Raw genomic sequence first — 19071 nt, forward strand, 5'->3', positions numbered from 1 at the left:
AAAATACTTTGGAAGGCAAGGGATGAGATTGCGGAGCCTTTAGCTTTGATCTTTGGGTCCTCACTGTCCATGGGGATTGTGCCAGAGGACTGGAGAGTGGCAAATGGTCTTCTCTTCAAGAAAGGAAATAGGAATGACGCTGGTAATTATAGGCTAGTTATTACTTCGGTGGTCGATAAGTTAATGGAAAGGGTTCTGAGAGATAGGGTTTATGACCATTTGGAAAGATGCAGTTTAATGTGGGATAGTCAGCATAGTTTCATGAGGGGTAAATCCTGCCTCACAAATTTGATTGAATTCTTTGAAGAGGTAACTAAGTGTGTAGACAAAGGTAGAGCAGTTGATGTCGTACATGTGGATTTTAGTAAGGTGTTTGATAAGGTTCCCCATGGTTGGCTCATGAAGAAAGTAAGGAGATGTGGGATAGAAGGAAGTTTGGCCGATTGGCTACTGTGCTTTATATGTTCTGTCTGAGGCCAGAACTCTCCATTCACCTGACGAAGGGGCTAACCCCGAAAGCTTGTGAGTATATTATCAAATAAATAGGTTGGACTAAAACCTGGTGTTGTCAGACTTTTCACAGTCTCATAGAAGACAGAGGGTGGGGTGGAGGGAAAATTTTCAGACTGGAGGCCAGTTACCAGCGGTGTACCACAGGAATCAGTGCTGGGTCCTCTGCTATTTGTGATTTTTATCAATGACTTGGAAGAGGGGCTGAAGGGTGGGTTAGTAAATTTGCTGATGACACCAAGATTGGTGGAGAAGTGGGTGAGGTGACAGGCTCTTGCAGGCTGCAAAGAGACATTGATAGGATGCAGAGCTGGGCAGCAAAGTTACAGATAGAGTTTAACCCTGATAAGTGCGAGGTGATTCATTTTGGTCGGACAAACTTGAATGCGGATTACAGGGCCAATGGCAGGGTTCTGAGGAATGGGGAGGAACAGAGAGATCTTGGGGTTCATATCCACAGATCTCTGAAGGTTGCCACTCAAGTGGATACAGCCATGAAAAAGGCTTATGGTGTGTTAGCGTTTATTAACAGGGGGTTTGAATTTAAGAGCCTTGGTGTTAAACCGGACCTTGGTGAGACCACATTTGGAATGTTGTGTGCAGTTCTGATAACCTCACTATAAGAAGGAAATGGAAGCATTGGAGAGAGTGAAGAGGAGATTAACCAGGATGCTGCCTGGTTTGGAGGGTAGGTCTTGTGAGGAAAGGTTGAGGGAGCTGGGGCTTTTCTCTTTAGAGCGGAGGAGGATGAGAGGCGACTTAATAGAGGTTTATAAGATGATGAGGGGGATAGATAGAGTGGACGTGTAGAGACTATTTCCTCGGTTGGATGTAGCTGTTACTAGGGGGCATAACTATAAGATTCATAGTGGGAGATATAAGAGGGATGTCTGAGGTAAATTCTTTACTCAGAGAGTGGTTGGGGTGCGGAATGCACTGCCTGCTGTGATAGTGGAGTCAGACACTTTAGGAACATTCAGGCCATTATTGGATAGGCACATAGAACACTTCAGAATGATAGGGAGTGGGATGGCTTGATCTTGGGTTTGGACATAGCTCAGCACAACATTGAGAGCCGAAAGGCCCATACTGTGCTGTACTCTTCTATGTTCTATGTTCTATATATTTCAGAACCATCACTTTCTTTTTACAAAATAATCCTGCCCAAAGGGACATTTATACTCTGTGACAATTGAAAGTGAATACTGTTCTGATTTAAAGAAAGTAATTCCTCCTCTCTATAATTATATGAAAAGGAAGGGAGTAGCTAAAATCATCATTGGTCCCTTAGAGAATGAGACTGGGGAGTTAATAATGGGGAGCACAGAACTGGCAGAGATACTAAATCAATATTTTGCCTCAGTTTTCACGGTGGAGGAATCTAGAACCATCCCAACCATAACAGGCAATGCAGAGGTTGTTGAAAATCAAGTCAATCACCATCATTAGGGACTGAGTATCGAGCAAACTACTGGAATTAAAGGCAGACAGGTCCCAGGGCCTAATGGCCAATATCCTAGAGTCTTAAAAAGATGGCAGCAGAGATAATGGAGGCATTGGTTTTTATATCCCAAAATTCTCTTACTGAAAGGTTCCAGTTGATTGGAAAAAGGCTAACGGAATGCCTCTGTTCAAAAAGTGAGAAAGGCAGAAAGTAGAAAACTGTAAACCAGTTAGTTTAAGTCTTTTGTAGGGAAAATGTTAGAATCCTTTATTAAGGAAGTTGTAATGGGATATTTGGAAATTCAAAATGCAATCCATCAGAGTCAGCATGATTTTATGAATGATAAATCGTGTTTGACTAACTTGTTGGACTTCTTTAAAAATATAACAAGCAAAGTGGATAATGGGGGTCCTGTAGATGGAGTATGTCTGGACTTTCAGAAGGCCTTTGATAAGGTGTCACACAAACAGTTAATACACAAGGTAAGATCCCACAGGATTACGGGTAATATATTACCTTGGATAGAGGATTGGCTAACCCACATAAAGCAGAGATGGAAATAAATGGGTCTTTTCTTGGTTGGCAATCTGTAAATATTTGTGTGAATTCGAGGATTCGATCCTTGGGTTCCAACTATTTACAATCTATATTAATGAGTTAATGCAAGGATGGAATGTACTATAGGCAAATTTGACACTAAAATAGGTGGGGAAGCAAGTTGCAATGAGGAAATAAGAAATGTACAAATGGATATGAATAGGTTAGTTGAGTGGGCCAAAATTTGGGAGATGGAATTTAACATGGATAAGTGTGAGGTTTTCCATTTTGGTCAGAAATAAAAAGGTAACTTGTTATCTAAATTGAAAGAAACTTCAGAATTCTTGAGTGCAAAAGGTGTCCTCATGCACAAATCGCAGAAATCTAGTACGCAGCTGCAGCAGACAATAAGGAAGGTGAATAGAATTTTGGCATTCGTTGCTAATGGAATAGAGTATAAAAGTAGTGAAGTGCTGTTGCAACTGTATAGGGTATTAGTGAGACTGCATCTGGAGTACTGCATACAGTTTTGGTCCCCTTGCTTAAGGAAGGACATAAATGCATCAGAGGTGATTCAGAGAATGTTCACTTAGTTGATTTCAGGGATGAAAGAATTATCTTATAAAGAGAGATTGAGGAGTTTAGGCCTATACTCACTGGAGGTTAGAAGAATAAGGTGAGATCTAATTGAAGTATATAATATGCTAAAGAGGATTGATAATATAAATGTAGAACAGACCTTTCCCATTGTTGGACATTCTAGACTATAGTTTTAGGTTAAAAAGATGGCAGGTCTAAATCAGAAATGAGGAGGAATTACTTCACTCAAAGAGTCGTGAATTAGTGGAATATTCTACGCTGGAACACTAATCAAATCTGAAGGAGCAATAGATAATGTTTTTAATTAATAGCGGGTTGAAGAGTTATGGGGAGTGGGCAGGAAGATGGAGAAGAGGCCAAGATTAGATTAGCCATGGTCGTGTTGAATGGCAAGGTAGAACTGAATTGCCTACTCCTGCTCCTAGTTCTTATGTTATCTCCTATATGTATTGTTAATGTGGAGTTTGGATCAGTGTAAAGTGGCCACTCTTCTGGTTTGATCCCTAACAAGGAGTGTCAGCTGTGAGTTTCACATCTGAACCAAGTCCTGTTCTCACCCCATGTCATACAAACTAGTAAAGGTTACTGGATAGCAAACTGGAGAGAGCTCTCTTGCTACCTTAGCAAGGCTAATTATAGTGCTCCATACTGTCACCCTGAAAGAATAGTCTTCACTGTCTGTTTGTGCATTTACCCAATACTGATGAATGAGTTCCAAATATATAAAGCTCTGTGGTACTGGTTACCACAGAATGAAGCTGGCAGAGAGCTGGGAGATAGTATCCCTACCAATTTTCTGGCTTGAAAAGGTGCATCTCCCAGAAGGGATTCCAGAGAAAAGTTACCCCAGGAACAAAAAGCAGAACCTCTCAATTTATGTTTGTAAAATATGTTTCACATATTCCTCAAATGTTTCAGTAATTGTGAAGTGATTTACACAAAATCTACACTTCAACGCGGTACACTGCAATGGTCCTCTTACACCGGTGCCATGACCATAGATGGTAAATTGCAACCATAGTTGCCCAGTATGAAAACAAGACCAATGCACCACAGAGCACATAGTTTTTATATGACGGCTGTTCAGCGTGGATCCAAGATCTTTCAGTCTCCGTGAATATAGTCTCAATCAAGCCCACAAGGAGAGTGATGCCCCACACCAACAGTGGAAGCAATGGGGTGTAGTTCTTGACTCTCTCTTTGCGCCCAGATGTTCCCCAGCTGGCATTGTTAACTGTAAGCAGGGAAAAGCATTTGATTGGCAGCAATCCACTCAAATAGATGATAGGATACAGAGATAGCAATAGCATCACCAGACCCCCGTTCAGGCATATGGCGTTGATTGCTTTGAGCAATGCAATGCCATGGAAGCAGAGGAGCACCCAGAGAATATCCCAGAGATATCCACGGTAGAATACCTTGACAATTGTCACAATGATGAAGACTGGCAAAATCCCCATGACTACAGACTCATACGTAATCCATAGACTTTGCTTATGCCACCAGAGGGAACTGTAGAACCACTCAATGAAGGATGACTTGGTCCATCGCATTTGTTGATTAAGCCAGCGCAGGTATTGAGCTGGAGTTTCTGTGTAGCACCAAGCTTTGGGTGTATACCTGGGTGAAACAAATCAGTTTTCTTTAATTAACTTCCCTTATTTCTGTATTTGGCTTTCATTTTAAAGCAATCAAATTTAACACATCTTTCAATATTATCATTAAAACCAAGCTGGTCACAGACACTAGAGTACCTTGACATTGCAATCCCATCTCTGCCAGCTTCTTTAGCCATTTTGCCATTGTCTTCCTGTCCATAACTACCTGAGAATTAGCGAAGGAGAGTACTTACTTGTATCAAACTGCCGCAGGACATAATAACAATATAACTGGGTGGATCACCAGAATTGACCTAGGCACTGAACATGACAATAGCACACCCAAGCAAATGGACCCTGCAAAGTCCCCTTCATTAATATCTAAGAGCAGAGGGTCAGAGTGGATGAGGCCATCAGGCCAGGAAGGAGGGGGAAGGGGTCAGGTTTCAGGTTGGGTCGGGGGTTGGGGTACTGTGGTGGGTCCCCTGGGAGGATCATGTGTGGGCAGGGGGTGTCTCCTGTGCGGCTGGGTCAAGGTGTTTAGTAGTTACTCTCAAGTTAGAAGTGATTTTCTTCCTACCAACTCTTTCAGAATAACTATCGGTAAAACTGGCAGAGAATTAGCAATTCAAATCACTTCTGTCAGATGGTTCCTAGCCCGGCACTATTATCCAGGAGAAGTTAGCACTTCTGGACAATTGCTGGGTAAAACTTTACGTAGGAACTTCCTGGAGGAATTCTCCAGCGCATCATTGGTCTACTGCTTCCAGATGTGACACTGAAGAATCAGGCAGTTATGGTCCATAGTTTGGATGAGAAAACCTCATCCATCTAAATGGAAATAATCGGCCCATATTTAAAATTTTGATTACAACACAATTCTTTTAATATAAGACCGAGCAGAAAATAGATACATCTTACTTGGTGGAGTAGCCTAGACTAAGCACCCTATTAGTCAGGTGACGATCATCCCCAAATGTGCACCGAATTCCCAGGAATCTCTGATTGTACCAGGGTTCTAGTAACTGCTGGAGCAAGTTATTCCTGTACATCCCTGAAAGAGAATGCCATTGTTAGAATTGAAGACAGACTTTGAACCTGGGTCTAGTCAAACAGTTCTGTATGCAATGATGAATAGTTCTTATACCAGAGATAGACCTTGAAATTGAAAAGGTTAGAAGTGAGCTACTGAGGAAGTCAGACCTGATAGCAAAACCAAACAACACCCAAAAAAGGCTGATAACACATCTTCCTCTTGTGTCTGGTGATTTACCAATATAACAATGCTCAGTTCCCCTCCTGAACTTTTCACCCTTGTTCATCCTAAACTCCAAATGCTTCCTTCTCCCTGCATTATGCCAAAATCAAGACTCATCACGCAGTCTCCAATTCTAACTCACTCATTCCTAGGGCTTAATACTGTATTGTGTACAGTTCTGGTCATCCTATTAAAGAAAGGATATTATTAAACTCGAAACAGTGCAGAAAAGATTTACTAAGATGCTACCAGAACTTGATGGTTTGAGTTATGAAGCTGAATAGAAAGGTACTTTTTTCTCTGGAGCACAGGAGACTTAGAGATGATCTAATAGACATTTATAAAATAATGAGGGGCATAGATCAGCTAGATAGTCAATATCTTTTCTCAAAGATAGGGAAGTCTAAAACTAGAGAGCATAGGTTTAAGATGAGAGGGGAGAGATACAAAAGTGTCCAGAAGGGCAATTTTTTCACACAGGGGATGGTGAGTGTCTGGAACAAGCTGCCAGAGGTAATAGTAAAGGTGGGTATAATTTTGTCTTTTAAAAAGCATTGAGACAGTTACATGGGTAAGATGATTATAGAGGGATATGGGCCAAATATGGGCAACTGGGACTAGCTCAGTGGTTAAAAAAGGGGCAACATGGACAAGTTAGGCCGAAGGGCCTGTTTCCATGCTGTAAACCTCTATGATTCTAGGACTCAAGTGCATCACATCCCAGTCTTTCCTTTGTACTTCAAATGGCTGACTTAACACCCCAAATTTGGCAGTATTGCTCTGTGACTGTTGTTCAGCCTTAGTGCATCCTGGAAAATCTTTCTTTGTCCATAAAACCACAGAATCCCTGCAATGCAGAAGGAGGCAACTTGGCCCGTCAAGTCTGCACCAAGTCAGCGAAAGAAATCTTATCAAGGCCCAATCTGCCCCCATTCTATCCCTGTTTCCCCATGTATTGACCATGGCTAATCCCATCTACCTTCACATACACATCTTTGCACATTAGGAGGCAATTTAGCATGGTCAATCCACCTAACCTGCACATCCTTGAACTGTTAGCGGAAACCAGAGCACCTAGAGGAAATGCACACAGACATGGGGAGAATGTACAAATGGCACACAGTCACTTAAGGCCTTGGTGCTGTGAGGCACCTAGGTGTTTCAGGTGTCTAAAAGGTAAGATCCATAACTTAGGCCTACTTTACAAAAGTTGCACCTGTACCAGGGAGATCAATGAAAGGGTTTTATTTTAAACTATCTGGGATCATGACATCCTCCAATAAGATCCTGATTTGTTCACATGCCTTACCTAAAGGTCCACTGATACAGGACACACAGTCAAAGTAAGACTGGCAGGCTCGTTCTATGTTGAATGTGATCCAGTAACGCAGGCTGCTAATGAAACTAACAAACGAGTCGGTGACATTGAGTACTCGCACTTCCCCTCCAACTGCTCCATAGTTCTCTTTTGAATCCAAAACTTTAACCAGTTCCATAGTTGCTTGTGAGTCAAGCTTTGTATCTGAATCACACACCTAAAATATAGAAAATCAACAAAATCCATTGATAAACATGCATAATTCATGGCTAAAGCCAAATAATTAATTGATAAGGATACATAAGAGGTCATTTTATAAGTTCACTTGGCTGACAGCGATTGTCATACTCTAGCACAGAAAATCTCTATATCAGCACATGCTTTCATTGATTTTCTAAACATTATAATGAATCACCAAAATGTTATGTAGCCAGTGTGCCTAATATACATTGCTGGCAGGCCAAGATCCATGGGCTCAGAAAGATATCCCATATTAGTTTAACTATAACCATCCATCTAACTATATCTGGGTAGAGTCAGCAGCACTTCATGAAAACTGGCCAGGTCAATAACATTGGACTATTGCTGTTGTATCTGTATGTCCAACTTTAACATTATTGCAAAGACTGTCTTCAGCTGCATGGATTGATCTGGATATATCAACATTCCAAGCATCAATAACTCATACATTAAGTGATCACCAACCAAAAAGACATTTCCAGTTGTGAAAGGACCAAGTGAGAGGTTGGATGCTGTGTTTGCCATCATCTAATACACTGTGGACAAGTGTCATGACCAGGGTGGGAGGAGTGTGCAGTTTCTCTAGACCTGCTGCTCCACAAGTTGCACCATTAGTGTAAATGTTTAATTCACTCACTAAAATGGCCAGTTGTTATCTTTGCCACTGTTAGACTCAAAACAAAAGAGGCTTTAACCAAGGCCTGGTTTTTACATTTGGGGCACACCCAATACCAGCTTGGGTAGGAGCGGATGTGAAACCCACAATGTTCAATTAAAATTATCCCTTTGCAAACTACTAAATACTGCTGCACGATCAGAGTTGCTATCTTTCATATGAGAGCTCAAATCAAGGCTCTGTCAACTTGTTTGGGTGCTTGTAAGAAATATTATATAGAAAGAAGTGCAAGACATCTCCCAGTGTCCTCATCAACATTTATTCTTCAAGCCACACCATCAAAAATAGGTCATTTGGTTGCTTTTTATTTGCTGTTTTTAGCATTTTGTGCATATTTTGGTTGCCTTTGACTGAATAATAAATGACTGCACTTCAAACATAATCCATTGGTTATAAACTGCTTTGAAATATCCTGAGGATGTGATAAGGAACAATAAAAATGCAAATTCTTCCACTGTGCAATTACAAACCTAAGCAGATTTCTTTTGGAAACTATGAGTGACCTTTTATCTCATCGTTCAAATTTGTATGCCCATGATGAGGGTGAAAGCACTGCAAAACAAAGGTGGCGGTGCGGTAGATAGTGAACTTTCCGTGACATTTTTGAAAGCGATGATAGGCAAAAATGAGAGCACGAGACATGGAGAAATGAGCAAAGAATCTGTCCTTTGGGTTTAGGTACTCCACTACTGACAAAAATGGAAAGTGACAAAGAAAGTGGTGCATTGACTGATAGGAGCTATAGAGCTGGAAATACTACACATCAGCAATGTTCAAAGTAGACTATGATATTGAATACACTTGCAAAGAGGCTGGGCTTGTTAGCATTGTGTGATCAATCATAGCTGCGAAATTACTTTTTGCCATGTCATAACCTGGTAAAAATATAAATGAAGAAGCTCATGTTGTTTTGATATCTGTCATTGCTAATCAAAGTACTTAAAAAAATAGGGATGTGAGCATTATAGGCAAAGCCAACATTTATTGCCCTTGACAAGGTGGTAATGAGCTGCTTTCTTGGACCACTGCAGTCCAATGTGTGCTGAAGATACTCTCCTACAGTCATACATCAGATGATAGGTCATAGATCTGAAATTTTAATCCCTTTTTTCATTCATTCATGGGACATGGGCGTCGCTGGCTGACCAGCATTTATTGCCCATCCCTAGTTGCCTGACAGCAGCTGAGAATCAACCACAGTGCTGTGGCTCTGGAGTCACATGTAGCCAGACTGAGTAAGGATGGCAGATTTCCCTCCCTAGAGGACATTAGTGAAATAGATGGGTTTTTCTGACAATCGACAATGGTTTCATGGCCATCAGTAGATTCTTAATTCCAGTTTTTTTTATTGAATTCAAATTCCTTCATTTGCTGTGGCTGGACTTGAATCCGGGTTCCCAGAACATTAGCTAAAACTAGCTAGTGTAAATACATGGGGTTGGGATAAGGTCTGGGTGGGATCGCAGACAGTGCAGACTCGATGGGCCAAATGGCCACCTTCTGCACTGTATGATTCTATTCTGGAGTAATAGTCTACTAATACCACTAGGCCGTTGCCCTGCGCTATTTCTCTCTCCACAGGTGCTGCTATACTTGGACAAAGAGTCATCTGAACACATCAGCTCTTTTCTCTCCTTACAGATGCTGCCAGACCTGCTGAGAGTTTCCAGCATTTTCTCTTTTTATATCCAAGGGATACAGTCCCATCTTTATTCAGAATGATCCATTTTTCAATTAACCTATGATTAAAGTAACTATCTGATCCAGTAAAGGACCCTTCCTGAGATACCAAACCACCTTTTCTCCTTCAAGTGCTAATAAAAATGCAATTTTTAGCATTTTCTCTCATTTTGGTGCACTAGTACAGTGCTGTTATGATTCTACATTCCATCTATCTCCAGTGTTCCACTTGTAGCTAAGCTGAAAACCAAATGCTGGGCAGGATCAGATCAGTGCATGGCTTTTGATTGGGTTTAGTTTTGTTGTTGCTGATCAAAATATGTTGGAAAGCTTCATTCCCAATGCATCACGAAACATTGGTGAGACCACATCTAGAGTATTCATTGAATCCTAGAATCATATTGTGTACAATTTTGGTCTCCTTATGTAAGGAAAGACGTAAATGCGTTAGAAGCAGTTTAGAGAAGGTTTACTCGACTTATACCAGGAATAGGCAGGTTATCTTAGGACTAAAGGTTGGAGAGGTTAGGTTTTTATCCACTAGAGTTTAGAAGAGAAAGAGGCAACTTAATGAAAACCTTTATTATCCTCAGGACTTTGACAGAGTGGATGTGGAGAGGATGCTTCCTGTTATTGGAAAATCTAGAACCAGCGGGCCCTGTTCAAAAATAAAAGGTCTCCCATTTAAGACAGAGGACAGGAATTTCTCTCTCTCAGAGGGTTGTGAGTGCCTAGGACTCTCCTTTTCCAAAAGCTGCCTGGTAACACCTTTGGATTTTTCCTAAGGCAGAGATAGATTCTTGATTGACAAGGAGGTGAAAAGTTTTCGGGGGAATGCATGAATCTGGCACAAAGAACAAAGAAAATTCCAGCACAGGAACAGGCCCTCCGGCCCTCCAAGCCTGCAGTGACCATGCTGCCCATGTGAATTAAAACTCCCTATCCTTCCAGGGACCATATCCCTCTATTACCATTCAATTCTTGTATATGTCCAGATGCCCCTTAAAAGTCACTTGTATGGAATTGAGGTTAAAATCAATCAGCCGTGATCTTATTGAATGGCTGAGCAGGCTCGAGGGGCCAAGTGTCCGACTCCTGCTGTTAACTCATACACATGTTTGTGCGACAAAGAAATATAGAGAAAAAAAAACCAGTATGTCCTATTTACATTTTAGAAATTTTCAGATGTAAAACTAGTTAATGCAGTCCATCAATGATAGGTGGCAATCTTCCCTGTACAGTAATTCTGCAAATAGCAAGACATATTAGGATTATATTCATTGGAGTTTAGAAAAGTGACATCTTATAGAAATACAAAATTCTAACAGAATAAGATAAGGTAGATTCAGAAAGAATGTTCCTGATGGTGGGGAAGTCCAGAACTAGGAGTCATAGTTTGAGGATAAGGGGTAAATCTTTTCAGACTGAGGTGAGGAGAAATTTCTTCACCCAGAGAGTGGTGAATCTGTGGAACTCACTAGTAGAAGCCAAAGTGTTGTCTGATCTCAAGAAGAAATTAGATAAACGCCTTGGGGCTACATTATGGGATATGGGGAAAGGAGGGATCAGGATATTGAATTTGATGATCAGTCATGATCATAATGAATGGCGGAGTAGGTTTGAAGGCCAAATGGCCTCCTCCTGCTTCTATTGTCAATGCTTTTGTTTCTAGAATTACTGATGGAAACATGCTGAAGTTCCATGAGATAAAATGGAAGCTGTCTAACCAGACAGCAGGACAAAATGACAATAACATGTAAAAAATAATCTGGCGGGCAATGAGACAAGCTAGAAACATGCGTACTGTAAATTTATACACAGTTTAGACTTCCTGTATATAAGAGAGCAGGGTAATGAATATTGATTGTTGCTGCAAAGCTCTGAGCCGCTGCATTATTCCAGTTACTTTCTTCTCATTACAGGCCCATAATTCAATGTTCTGCCTTGTGACGAAAGAGATGTTCATTGTGTGACATCCTTGAAAATTTTCTGAAATCGAAACTGTAGTTATGTGCCTTTTCAGTGCCTGATGACCTAAGCAGTGTTAGTTCTATTCGAGATATTCAAACTTAAATAGAACTATCTTTTGTGTTGGTAAAAAGAAATGAAAATAACCAAGGTCAAACAGGATATCTAAAGGCTTGCATACCAGTGGTTTCCTGGTTTGATCGCTGGTCTGTACTGAGTTAGCAAGATAGCATTGGAGGACCTGTAACTAACCTCACTGCCCCTAGGCTAAGGAAGGGTAAAAAACAGCCATAGATCCTTAACCTGATGCCTGACTGAAAAGTGTGTTCAAAAAGTCGGATAGAGATAGAATCAGTTTGCCTCTATCTCTCTCTTGTTCCAAAGTAAAGAGCAACAAGTTTGATTTTGATTTGATTTATTGTTGTCACAAATTAACATTCAGCAAAAAGTATTGTTTCTTGTGTGCTATACAGACAAAGCATACCGTTCATAGAGAAAGAAACAAGAGAGTGCAGAATGTAGTGTTACAGTCATAGCTAGGATGTAGAGAAAGATCAACTTAATTCAACGTTAAGTCCATTCAAAAGTCTGACAGCAGCAGGGAAGAAGCTGTTCTTGAGATGGTTGGTACATGACCTCAAACTTTTGTATAACGGAAGAAGGCGGAAGAGAGAATGTCTGATGTGCATGGGGCTCTTAATTATTCTGGCTGCTTTGCCCAGGCAGCAGGAAGTGTAGACAGAGTCAATGGATGGGAGGCTGGTTTGTGTGATGGATTGGGCCACATTCATAACTTTTTGTAGTTCCTTGTGGTCTTGGGCAGAGCAGGAACCATACCAAGCTGTGAAACAACCAGAAAGAATGCTTTTTATGGTGCATCTGTAAACGTTGGTGAAAATGTAGACAAGTGTAGACCATGCAGCTCTGCGAGGCTATTCTGTCATTTGTTGAAGTCAGCACTGACCTGTACCTTAACTCCAGCTTACACCATGATTTTCAATTGTCTTTTGGCCAATCTCAAGCCCAGCAGCTTTTTGGGGGAATGAGTCCCAGATTGCCACCAACCTTTGTTATGTTTCCTGGCTTCACTCCTGAATAAACTGGTTCTAATTTTAAGGTTAGATCCTCTTGTTCTGGACACCCCCAGCAAATGAATTTTTTTTTCTCTATCTTATCAAATCATTAATTATCTTAAACATTTAGATCTTAATCTCTTGCACTCAACGGAAAACAAGTGTAATATATGCAATCTATGCTCTATAATTTAATCCTTTTAGTCCAGGTATGATTTTGGTGAATTGTGCAGCACTTTCTCCAAGGCCATTATTACTCAATTTCTAGGCTGACAATAGAAATTGAAGCTTGGTGAGTTATCAGAAGATGGAAATATATCTCACAGAATTCACAGAATCATAAAATCCCTACAGTGCAGAAGGAGACCATTTGGCCCATCGACAACAACCTCACCCAGTCCCTATCCCCATAGTCCCATGTTTACCCTGCTAATCTCCCTTGACACTAAAGGGCAATTTAGCATGGCCAATCAACCTCACCTGCATATCTTGGGACTGTGGGAGGAAACTGGAGCACCCACGCAGACACGGGGAGAACGTGCAAACTCCATACTGAGTCACCCGGGTCCCTGACGCTATGAGACAGCGTTCCTAACCACAATGCCACTGTGCTGCCCCAAAGTAAAGCGAATAAATGTAAGTCAATGATCCTCACATTTATACTACTTAATGACAAGCAAAGCTTGATCTGAACTCTCTAGCCATCATGTGGATCACTCACCTAATGAAGGGGCAATGATCTGAAAGCTCGTGCTATCAAATAAACCTGTTGGACTTGAACCTGGTGTTGTGAGACTATTTATTGAACTCTCTAATGCATTTGTATAACAACCTTCATTGGTGTTATCCCTCAAAAGGAGGAAAAACATTGGATCAAGGTCTTGCAGATAATCAAAAGATAAAAAGGCACCTGGAATTTTTATGTTGGGTAAAGTTGCTTTTGTGTCCAAACTGTAACTTTAGGCTTGTAACTTTCTCCCTTCTCAGACTGAGATAGTTGCACAAATGTATATGCTAATTGTATGAAGAAAATATGCAACAATAAATTAGGAAACTAAGACAGCACCTGGATTTGGACCTTATTTATCTTTAAAAAAATGCTACTAGTACCAATTTTCATTTTTGCTTTGTAAGGTCTGTGATTTGCTGTTTTTGTGGAACTCATCAGTAGAGGGTGCCCCAGAACAATTTAGGTCAATTTACCATCATTTTCTCTGTGGACAGTGTCTGCACAACTTGCATACAATATACTCCCTTCTCCTTGATACCGCAACTCAAACAAGGACAGGTTGTCCCTTTCTATGAACTTTGAAGCTCGTAATTTAATTTGGGCAAACAGAGGTACACTAATATGGATGTTGAGCCTGACCTTCTTTGGAGTGGTAATCAGGTTTGGATTGGCATTCAGTGCCCAATTACACACCTCATTGTTATTTAGATCCCATCTCACCCAATCTTCTGACTCAGGCTCAGTGAAATCCAGCCAGTGCAGTGTGTCCCTGGAGTCCAGCGTTGAAGTTCAGGAGATTCGAAGTGAAGGAGCCAAATCCACTGATTGGACTGGGTCTGGTGGGGGTAGTCAGGCCTAGAGGGAGGAAGGGGGGTGGGGGGCAGGTCTCAGGTCAGATCTGGCCCATAGTGTCAGGCCTCAGAGAGTGGGGGATGTGTGAGGGAAACCTGTGAAGATGCTGGTGGGAGGAACTTAGGGATGGTGTGGGAGACAGGAGTATGGGAGGGAGTTCTCTGGGTGCTTGTATATGTGTGGGGGGATAGAGGGTGGAGAATTTGAAATCTTTAACAAAGTCCTGAAAATCATCAATGATATCACTAAAAGTGACCACAACATTGCAAATCTGTTGCAAAAAGCCTAACAATGTGGGTGGCACAGTGGTTAGCACTGCTGCCTCATAGCTCCAGGGACTTGTGTTCAATTCCCAGCCTCGTTCTCCCCATGTCTGCGTGGGTTTCCTCCAGGTGCTCCAGTTTTCTCCTGCAGTCCAAAGATATATGGATTATGTGCATTGGCCATGCTAAATTGCCCCTTAGTGTCTTGGGATGGTAAATTGGAGGGATAACTGGGGTAAATATATGGGGTCACAGGGATAGGCCTGGGTGGGATTTTGTCACGCAGAATCAATGGGCCGAATGGCCTCATGCGCTGCAGGGATTCTATGAATGTCCTCTTATCAGCTGCTGTGTGACTCCGATCACCAATGGTTGATTGTTAAATGTACTTTGAACTGGCCTAACAAGCTGCTCAGTTGCTGTCTGCCATGACAGCTCAAGAGTTGGCCCACCGTCACCATCTCACGGCAAGCAGGGACTTGGAAAACAAGTCAGTCTCAACAGTCATGCTTACTTACATCCTGAGATTATATTTAAAAAACCATACCACAGAGCTCTCTGGGGAAGTTGAAATCATAGACTTGCAACCACTGGAAATGATCAAGAATTAAAAAAAGGAAGTAGGTCAGATGGAATTTGAGAAACTCAGCTCAATTTTCAGTTTCAGAGTGATGAAGCAAGAGGAATTTATTTTATGACTAAGGTAAATTCACACCAGTGTAAAGGCTTAATAAGTGACATAGACTTGGTGCACCAATCATACCTGAATGTAATCCACAGAGTCCCCGACAGCCTTGAAGGCTGTGTACATTACTTCTCTCTTTCCTCCTCGTTTCTGCATGATGCAAACACAACGTTTGGTCCTGATTAGTGACTCCACTTCTAATCTCTCCGGATTTCCAATACATGCCTCCCCATAAAACAGATTGATAGGGTCTCTGTGCGGTTTGTTGTTATCCTCCTCTTTATTCTGAATAATTCTATTGAAATTTCTTGAGTGATAGTTGCCCTCCCACACATATGTCCCAATATCTTCCTTGCAGAAAACCTCCTTGAACATGTCCATCATGTATTGGTCTTCTTTTCTATTCCCGTCAATGACCATGATAATTTTCAGCTTATGACTTGGATACGCAATGTTCTTCACAGAATTGAGACACTGTGCCAGGTATAAAGGGTCCTCTTGATAAGCCGATATAATTATGGCCACCGACTTGTTGCTATTACAATGCAAAGCATTATCTTCCGGCGTGCTGCGCTCAAACAGGGCAAAAATTGTTTGAAGGAATAGATGGATAATGATCAGGGAACCATACACTCCAAGCGAAATGAGTTTATAACCATTTAAGAGGAGCTGGAATCCTGCCAGATATGCCCATGACATACCTAAAAATAACAGCAGTGCAAAGACTATGGTACATGTTCTATGAACCACTGAAATCGTGACGCCATTGTTATCCATAGCTGGAAAGGATAAAAGCTGACAAATTCCTGGTTGACTGTGGAATGATAGAAACACAAAACCAAAAGCTTTGTCAACATGGGTGAGTATGCTGATTCTAATATTCACTAATTCTACCAACATATTGTTGTCTAGTTAGTAGCAGCGACTTGAATACAGCAGCTTAAATTCTCAGAACACTTAACAGGGATGTAAGTCAACAAAAAATGCTGAATCAAATAATGAGATATTAAGAGTGGCCAAATAGCTAAGTCAGTGATTGGTATTAAAAAAGCTGTTGGAAGCCAAGAAATGAGTGGAGAGGAATAAGAGGTGAAGAGATGGAATTCCTCAGGGTTTAGACAGCTAAAGGCAGAGTTTGTAATGATGGTATGAAGGGAGGAGAAAATGTACAAGAGGCTGGATTCAGGTGAATAGAGATAGGGAACAGGGTCATGGAGGAATTAAATTTAGAAAAAGAATTTTAAATGATAGACATTGAATGTTCAGAAGCCAACGTAGATCGGTGAGCTGGAGTTGATGGCTCAGTGGAACTTGTGTAGAATAGCTATAGCAGCAAGATTTTGGATGGAATTACACTTGTGCAGGCAGGAAGATGAGTGATTGGGGAAAAGTACATTGGAATAAGGTGGCAGGGTAGCCCAGTGGTTAGCATTGCTGCCTCACAGATTTGATTCCAGCCTTGAGTGACTGGGTGCAGTTTGCATATTCTCCCCATGCCTGCAGGTACTCCAGTTTCCTCCCACAGTCCAAATATATGCAGGTTAGTGGATTGGCTATGCTAAATTTCCCCTTAGTGTCCCAAGATGTGTAATAGAGGAATTAGCGGGTGATTATGTGGGGTTATAGGGATAGGGCCTGGGTGGGATGCTCTGTCGAGAAGTCAGTGCAACTCGTTGGGCCGAATGGCCTCCTTCTGAATTGCAGAGATTCTATAACTGCGTGAGCCTGGAGGAAACTAGCAGATGGGCTGAGAATGAACAGAAATGAATGATTTTAAGGGAAGTTGTCTTTATGATGGAGAGGATAGTTAGAAGTTTTGGCCAGGGCTGATTAAAAAAAAGCGAGGTTGGAAAAGGTCTGATTTAGCCTGAAGGAGGAATCATTATGGCAGAATTGAGTTGACTTGGCTATAGTTGAGGGAGATGAAAGGGATTAAGGATGTATCATTAGGATACCCTGAGACAGAAGAGAAACCATTAGTGTAAATGCATTCAGTACATCTGGATAGGTATGAGTGGCATGGTGGCACAGTGGTTAGCATTGCTGCCTCACAGTGTCAGGGAGCCCCGGTTCAGTTCCCGCCTTGGATCACTGTCTGTGTGGAGTCTGCACATTCTCCCTGTTTCTGCATGGGGTTCCTCCAGGTACTTCGGTTTCCTCCCACAGTACGAAAGATGTGCTGGTTAGGTGTATTAGCCTTGCTAAATTCCCCTTCAGTGTGCTGGAACAGGTGTCGGAGTGTGGCATCTAGCAGATTTTCATAGAAACTTCATTGCAGTGTTAATGTAAGCCTAATTGTGACTAATAAATAATAATAGGTAAGAGTGACCGAAAGCAGTCCAGCTGAGGTGGATAACGAAGAGAAGGAGTTAGGAGAATGACCTGGTTGAAAGCCTGTAGAGAATGGGGGTGGAGGGGTGTGTGTGTGTGTGTGTGTGTGTGTGTGTGTGTGCACCACAGCCACATCAGTCACAGCGAATATCATTGGATTAGGCCATTTTAGTCGTATGGGAAGATTGAAAAATTGCATGGCAGGATTGGACATAGGGAGTTTCAAGAGAGTGCAGCATGGGTCTTGGGGAAGAAAAGGGAGGTTATAGGTGGCATGTTAATTTGCAAGACAGAGGAGACGAGGATAGAGTTTTTAAAGGTGGTCAGCAGAGGTTTGAGAGAGGCGATGGTTTAGTGGTATTATCACTAAACTATTAATCCAGAAACTCAGTCAATGTTCTGGGGACCAGGGTTTGAATCCTGCCACGGCAGATGGTGGAATTCGAATTCAATAAAAAAAGTCTGGAATTAAGAATCTACTGATGGCCATGTAACCATTGTCAATTGTTGGAAAAACCCATGTGGTTCACTGATGTTCTTTAGGGAAGGAAATCTGCCATCCTTACCTGATCTGGCCTACATGTAACTCCTAAGCCACAGCAATGTGGTTGACTCTTCACTGCCCTTGGGCAACTAGGGATGGGCAATAAATGCTGGCCAGCCAGCAACACCCATGTCCCACAAATGAATTTAAAAAAAAGCCGAGGTTACAATGGAGGCTCCGCACCAATTTCAAACAGTTAATAATTTGAGAGTACACTGTTCTCACAAAGATATTCCAAATTTAAATATATATGGTCTCTACTGTCTTCTCCCCTTTTCTAAAGATGTTGATTGGGATACAGATTCTATCAACATCTGAAGTTCTCCAACATCTTGTCCAAGTGACCATTCTGGATGCATGAGCTTGGTCAGTGAATGGGTGAAGTTCTTCTCATTTGGGAAGAAGCATCATAGCCAAATCTAATCTATGTTTTCCCCACACACCTGGGCTACCCTTTTGAAAATAAATGTTGTTTAAATTATTGTGAAAATGAAGATTTACCCCAATTCGTTTTTGGGATGGAGGCATTGCTGGCCATTGCCAGGACTTGTTGCCAATTGACTGCCTTGCTGAATTAGGGGGGATCGCATAGAAACATATAAAATTCTGATGAGACTGGACAGTTAATTGTGGGAAGAATGTTCCTGATGTTGGGGAAGTCCAGAACTTGGAGGCACAGTCTAAGAAAAAGGAGTTAGCATTCAGGACTGAGATGAGGAAGAACTTATGAACCTGAGGAATTCTCTACCACAGAAGGCTGTTGG

General features: G+C 41.6%; 1 protein-coding gene across 1 annotated transcript; it reads right to left on the reverse strand.

Annotated features, from left to right (window-relative positions):
- Positions 1-4035: 4035 nt before the first annotated feature.
- Positions 4036-16209, reverse strand: LOC145359779 (hyaluronan synthase 1-like). Its single transcript, XM_080214557.1, has 4 exons — positions 15511-16209; positions 7257-7482; positions 5611-5743; positions 4036-4711 (listed from the first exon to the last, which is right to left on the reverse strand). Exons 1-4 carry the CDS (start codon positions 16207-16209, stop codon positions 4036-4038), a joined length of 1734 nt encoding a protein of 577 aa, XP_080070683.1.
- Between the last annotated feature and the right edge of the window lie 2862 nt (positions 16210-19071).

This window comes from Carcharhinus amblyrhynchos, chromosome 29 (assembly GCF_965287045.1).
Source record: "Carcharhinus amblyrhynchos chromosome 29, sCarAmb.v2.hapA, whole genome shotgun sequence".
NCBI classification, from domain to species: domain Eukaryota; kingdom Metazoa; phylum Chordata; class Chondrichthyes; order Carcharhiniformes; family Carcharhinidae; genus Carcharhinus; species Carcharhinus amblyrhynchos.

Coding starts and splice junctions, on each gene's coding strand:
- LOC145359779 (XM_080214557.1), bottom strand. CDS start 16,209: ATGGATAACAATGGCGTCACGATTTCAGTGGTTCATAGAACATGTACC. Junction 7,483..15,510: donor ACTCTGTGGATTACATTCAG/GTATGATTGGTG, acceptor TCTATATTTTAG/GTGTGTGATTCAGATACAAA. Junction 4,712..5,610: donor AGTCTAGGCTACTCCACCAA/GTAAGATGTATC, acceptor TGTTTCACCCAG/GTATACACCCAAAGCTTGGT.